We start from the raw sequence: 6402 nt of genomic DNA on the forward strand, positions 1-6402 counted from the left end.
GCTGTGGATTAGTCACCTGCAGTTACTGACCACAGCAAATACTCTAGCTTGAGTACCTAATAAGACATTTCAAGTCTGCAAAACAGAAACCTCAATTCCTTTATTCAGCACACAGATGATCAAAGCAGACAGCCTATTTTCAGCTCAATTTCACTGCAACAACAACAAAAAAAGACATCTCACTGCTTGAGACTCATAAACACCCTAATTTTCAAAGCACAAGCACAAAGAACTAGCACAGGGAAGCAGAGAGGATCTGCACCCTAAGTCTATTACTTATGACACTCCAAGGAAGCATCATCACTAAAGTCAACAAAAAGGAGCTTTCTTCCATCCTCAATCTATCTTGTCTAGATTGTAATACAGGCAAAGGGACATCACAACAAATAAATCACCAGGCTGGAAAAGGCTGTGTCAGTGTAATTACATTCACAGACAGCTTTAAAAGAAAACTCCAGAAGTGGCATGCCAGCTTTCTTAGCAACGCTAAGTTGCAGCCTTGTTTCAATAATAGTAAAAATACACGCTTCAGACATCTGTGTATCACTAAAATACTGCATTAAGTTTCACTCTGATGTCTAAGGACTCAATAGGATTAACTTAAAACCCATCATCCCTTTAACATATAATTTTAAAAAGAATCTTAACTAGGTATAGAACATGTCAATTAGGGAGGACTGCCAGCAGATGATGACTTCACTATTCCTGGTGGCTGTTTGCACCTACGTCATTTCAAGCTGGAGAGGTGAGTTTCATTACGCACACTAAAGTTGCAAAACCCATCCCAAGTCAAACTGACTACCACTGTTATTTATACTTGTGCTGATGTCTTAACCCCGACAAAAGCAGCTCCAAAAGCTTGAAGAGGAAATAGGAATTTTACTGAAGTTCTTAACTGGAGTTAAGAGGCAAGACTGAAGGTCTGCCTATCTGGTATCTGGCTCCTTAACCCAGAGTTTCAAACTAGAGGGATCAACAGCTAAGAACAGGTGGACAGGAGACTGAAACTTCCTGAAAAGAGCAAGAATTGACTGAAATGCCCGTGTTATTCCTTAGCCTGCAACACTATGCTCAGTTATGCTGCAGGAAAGGACCAGCAGCAGCAGCCCCCACCTTCTGCCCTATTCACCTACAGCTGGATACTTCTCACCTACAGAACAAAACCACCCATTTTAGTCAATCTCCTGAGAAACTCACAGGTTAAAAGCTTTTAGTATTTTTGTCTGGAGCAGTAGCACAGCTTTGAAGCAAACCTTCCTGCTGTAACCAACCATGCATTAGCTGGGTCTGCAGTGCAAGGCTGCTGAGTGACAAGATTCCTTTCTAAACAAAGCAAGGCAAGGCAAATCTCCAGGCCAGACACAAGTCAGGTATTCACCAGACAGGAAAGCAGACGTAAGGGACTGAACCATGTCAGCCTCTACCACGCATGCAGCAGCAGTACAGCTGGTCAGAAAGGAATCAGACCCAATCTATCTCGTGTAAAGCATACAAGTGACAACTTATATAAAAGGAGCTCAGCACCACTGCTTCAGTTTACATCTGCACTTCCATTGCACCAGGTTGACTCTACTAGCTATGAAAAATAATCCTTTTGAAATACTAAGTCAGAAACCTACCATGCCCTTCTCTTCTTCCCCTTTGAGAAAAGGGATGTTGAGACTTCAATACATTTCATAATGTATTACACTAAGCAACTGTGATGGTGATTATATTTGCATCAACATTTCATGTATTTTTTCCCCATTCAGTATTAATTCTGAAAATACGGGATATCAAGATATATATCTGATATTTACCCATTCATATGATTTAGACAGTGTTCTACTTTATTTAATCTTCCCTTCCTTCCACATAAATACAAAATATGACACATGCATAGGCTGCAAGACAGAACAAGCATTAACATACAAAAAGGAAGTCACAAAGCACTTGAAAGATTTCCTTACCTGTAAATTTGTTCATAGGAAATAGGGATGTAGTCACCAGGACTCTGAGTTAAAAGCTGATCTATGGCACTGTCCAACTTTGGCCAGTATGTGCTCTTATAGTCTTCAATCGTTATAACATTCATTACTACAAGGAAAAGGAAAAAACTACATTTAGTGACTCTTAACTAAAAGACCAGGAGCAAATGAGTGACATGCAATTTCAAATCACGCCTATAAGCTGGCAGAAAGGAAATAAAGGAACAATTCAGTTCTTCTAAGGTAATTGCATCTACAAATAAAGCCCATGCTTCAATCTGCATCTTTTTATTTAAATCAAAAGAAAAAATACAGATTGCCTCTTCCAATGTCCTTCCCAGCAGCTGTGTCCACATTACGCACCCCAGAGGAGGCCAACAGTTCACCTGGCCTCAACCTTCATGCAGTTCCCTTTGTCTCCAGTTGTAGTTAGGGTCCTTTCCCAACATTCAGTCCTAATCCATATATTTCCTATATATATATATTCTGTACATACACACACAGAAGGAGAAAGAAGCAGTGAGGTCCACCGATTAGAAGCACTACTCAAGTAAAGCACAAAATGCTTTCTAAAAAAGCACTGGTAGATTTGCATAGGAAACATTATTCATGGGTTCCACCTAACTTCCTAGAAACACTTTGATTCCCACACTTCAGTTCTGAAGACAAGGCAACACTTACGTTTCCCTTGCTAAGGCCATCAAACAATCGCTATTTTTTGTATCTGTAATCCAGAAACCAGATTACTTCCAGGTTTCCGTCACTGTCCCAAGTCAGCAACAGCCTTTTTGAGGGCAGTATGCTGCTACTGCAGTCTTTTTGGGATGCTTTTCTTCATAGTTTATCCCTATAACAGGCATCCAAGATCAAAAAGAATATGCATCCAACAGCCTCCATTTCCAACCTGCAGAGTAAGGGCGATTCTAAAAGATGAGCTTCATTTTCTGGAAGTTGGTCAAGTTTGTGGGAAGTAGTGGATTCTGTAGCAACACACACTTGGGGCTTTCTCTCCCTGTTCCGCCCACATCTGATTCAATGGACGCTGATGCTTTTTAGCAAATTATATTTCACAAGCAAAGCTAGAAAAGCAACTGCTGCTTTTCCATGCACTGAGAAGTTCAAAAGAAAAACTGTGCAAGTCAAATGCGGCATTGAAATCACACAAGTGTAAAAGAATATGCATGAGCTTCACAGCATAACCTAGATATTTCAGTACCATAGCCAGAACTGAAATACAGCCTTCTCTAAACCATCTATCAGAATGCTTTGTGTAAGCATAATGACATCAGACAGACACCTAAAGAGTGCTGGGCGGACCTGCAGCCATCACTGTAGACCCGTGACTTTATTTTTCTCCCTTCTCTCTTGTCAGGCTGTGTGAGCACATGAGACTTGCTGTACTACAGCACAACAGTTCAGACAGGGGATGGCTCTATATGGATCTGTATCACACCAGCTTTCAGTTTGTTTTTAATGACAGGTTTCTCTATCTGCACTATGACTTTTTAGTAAATATAACGTTAAACTCTTTTTTCCTCTCTCATCACACTACTTGTCTATGCAGCTATGTGCAAAGCACTGTACATTATACAGCAGGGCAGGCAGAAGCTTATTGGTTATGCTGACACTCGCAGCCCTATGTGCCCATCCAAAATGGGACTGGGATTACGTATATTCATATTCACACTAGTTTGGAAAGGATGAAAAAGGAAAACTGCACATCCACCCCACAATTAGGGTATGTCCCCAGTTACCAGTGCGGAAGAGGTTTCTCTTAAAGCAATAAAAGTTCTTACTTCCTCCTTTATGACATTTAGGAAACATTTTTCATGGCAGTATTGCTTTACAAATCATTAGCTAGGACTGAATCTGACCAACTGGAAATAGCTTTACTTACAAGATTGCCACAACATAGGAGATTTTCTTTGCTCTAACTTGAATAAAAGCCATTAAAGGAGCTACGCTTTACCACATCTTAGTTCTCAGCCTTATCCTAATCTCAAGAAAGAAGAATTTACTTGCACCCTCTAGACGGAAGCTTCTAAACCCTTCTAAAACTTCTTCCTCCATTAATCTACACGATGAATTAGACCGCATTAGTCCGCAACTAAAAACACGAACAAAAGCAATAAGCTGCAAGTAATTACATATTAAAACACAGGTAATGGATTTTTGTTTGTTTGTTTGCTTTAGAGGAAAAAATCCAGAGGAAGAGACAGGTGCAGCTTTGCACATGTGCCCTGCCGTTGCGAATACACAGCGAACAGGAAGGGAACAAGCACAGCTGCCTCCCTGTTCACTGCCCGCTTACCTCTGAGGAGACCTCTCTCCCTTTATCCATATGTGATAATTAAGTAGAGATCGAGGAGCCCTCTGTCAGCATGAGGATCAGAACATGTAGGACCCTTGTTCAGCTCTTGTACTTTCTCTATCCTCTCTATTTCAATGGATTTGTGATGTTCATACACAAACATCACCAACAGTAGGTGTAGAAAAGTTGTACTGGGTGTAACACCTCACAGATTTTTGTATTTTAAAGGACTCTTCATTTTCTTCAGTAGGACGACTACTGCCTTGGGATATTAATGCTGGAAGAGCAAAATCAAGAACTCAAAAAGCACATGCTAACCAAAATCACACCTTTCCTCACATACGTGCTATGGTCTAGCCAGGAAATTACCTTCCCATTTGTGTAAGATCCAAAGTTTGCAAGCGTTTCCACTCTGAAACAGAAGGAAAACCTCCAGCTCTCAACTTCTGAATTGGGAATTAAAGGGCTCCTTTTAGCAAGGCCAAGCACCATTTCCCTGCAACCTTCCCAAGGATTTACAAGCCACCCAAGGTACCTGGGGCCCTGACAGCTAGGCAGGCACTGAGCCAGCAAGCTTAGGGAGTCTGGGAGCCCCAGCTTCAAAGCAGCCGGCCCTGGCAATGAGCCGAAAGCCACGGAGCTGAGGCTGCAGGGAGCCTGAACTTCTGGCTTCTGAGGAGCTGTGCAGGTGAGCTGGCATGGGGAAGAAGAAAAAGAAGCGCACTTCTCATCATAATTTCATCATGGCAATTACACGGCTACAGTTCGAGGAATTCATTCACCAAATCCAACTTTTCTGAGAGCCATTAGGGAAAAGGACGAACTTTGCCCAGGGATGTGACTGCTAGAAATGAAAGTAGAATCAAAAAGAACAGCAGAAAGGCCTTCCCTTCCTTTAGCCTTAGCTCAGCAAGACGGCAGGAAAAGGTCTACATTTCACAGAATCACAGAATGACCCGGGTTGGAAGGGACCTCAAGGATCATGTAGTTTCAACCCCCTGCTTGGCAGGGCCACCAAACATACACCTTTACTAGATCAGGTTGCCCAGAGCCCTGTCCAACCTGGTCTTGAACACCTCCAAGGACGGGGCATCCACAACCTCCCTGGTCAGCCTGTTCCAGGGCCTAACCACTCTCACGAAGGCTCCACTCCCCACCCAGCCCAGCCCAGCCCCGAAGCTCGGCCATAAGCAATGGGATGAAGCGGGCAGCCCCGGGCTCACTCACGGAACTTGGAGGTGGAGGCGTTGATGTTGATGGCGGCAGCGATGCCTCCCGGTCCCCCCTTGCCCGCAGCGCCGGCCGGGTCGCAGTTCCTCAGCACGCCGTTGGCCTCGGGCTCCACGTTCAGCAGCGGTCCGGCCGGGGGGCGGTCACCGAGAGGGGTGACGGTGGCGGGGCCCAGCAGGTGCCGCCCGTACCCACCGGCGCCCCAGTTGTTGTGGTTCTGATCGTCCATCATGGCCTCGCAGCAGCCGCCGCCGCCACCCTCCTCCTCCATGCTCTCCTCCTCCATGCCGCCGCCGGCCGAGCGGGACGGACTCAACGCCCACCACCCATGGCGGCCGCCGGGGCTCAGCTCCGGGCACGGCCCGCAGCCACCGGCACCGCACGGCACCGCACGGAGCGACACTTTGCGACAGGAGGAAGGAAGAAGGAAGAAGGAGGCGGAGCGGCCTCACCGCGAGTTACCGTGGGAAGCGTAGTCCGAAGCATTTATCGAGCAGGAGAAGGAGTAATGTCTCCTTTCCTTTAAGTGCTGTTACACAGCAGCAACACGGAACGGGATACTGGTGGTCGAGGAAAGGGGTTCTGCATTGCACTACTATGGCCTCACTTCAAGTACTGGGTGCAGTTTGGGTGCCACAGTACAAAAAGGACATAAAACTACTAGAGAGTGTCCAAATGTTGTTACAAATGTTGGAAATATGCAGAAACAACATCTGATTCCCACACCAAGGTGGTGAAGAAGAAAGACATTGAAAGTGACAAGAGAAAACCATCATTTTTTTGCTTGTTTGTTTCAAATTCACAGAATCACAGAATGACCCGGGTTGGAAGGGACCTCAAGGATCATGTAGTTCCAACCCCCCTGCCTGGCAGGGCCACCAAACATACACCTTT

The 6402-nt window shown here is 44.8% G+C and overlaps 1 protein-coding gene across 1 annotated transcript; it reads right to left on the reverse strand.

Annotated features, from left to right (window-relative positions):
* Positions 1–1925: 1925 nt before the first annotated feature.
* On the reverse strand, positions 1926–6070 carry LOC107306878 (CDK2-associated and cullin domain-containing protein 1-like). Its single transcript, XM_015850279.2, has 2 exons — positions 5506–6070; positions 1926–2076 (listed from the first exon to the last, which is right to left on the reverse strand). Exons 1-2 carry the CDS (start codon positions 5792–5794, stop codon positions 1946–1948), a joined length of 420 nt encoding a protein of 139 aa, XP_015705765.1. The 5' UTR covers positions 5795–6070; the 3' UTR covers positions 1926–1945.
* Positions 6071–6402: the final 332 nt, after the last annotated feature.

Source organism: Coturnix japonica (assembly GCF_001577835.2).
Source record: "Coturnix japonica isolate 7356 chromosome 6 unlocalized genomic scaffold, Coturnix japonica 2.1 chr6random1209, whole genome shotgun sequence".
Taxonomy (NCBI): Eukaryota; Metazoa; Chordata; class Aves; order Galliformes; family Phasianidae; genus Coturnix; species Coturnix japonica.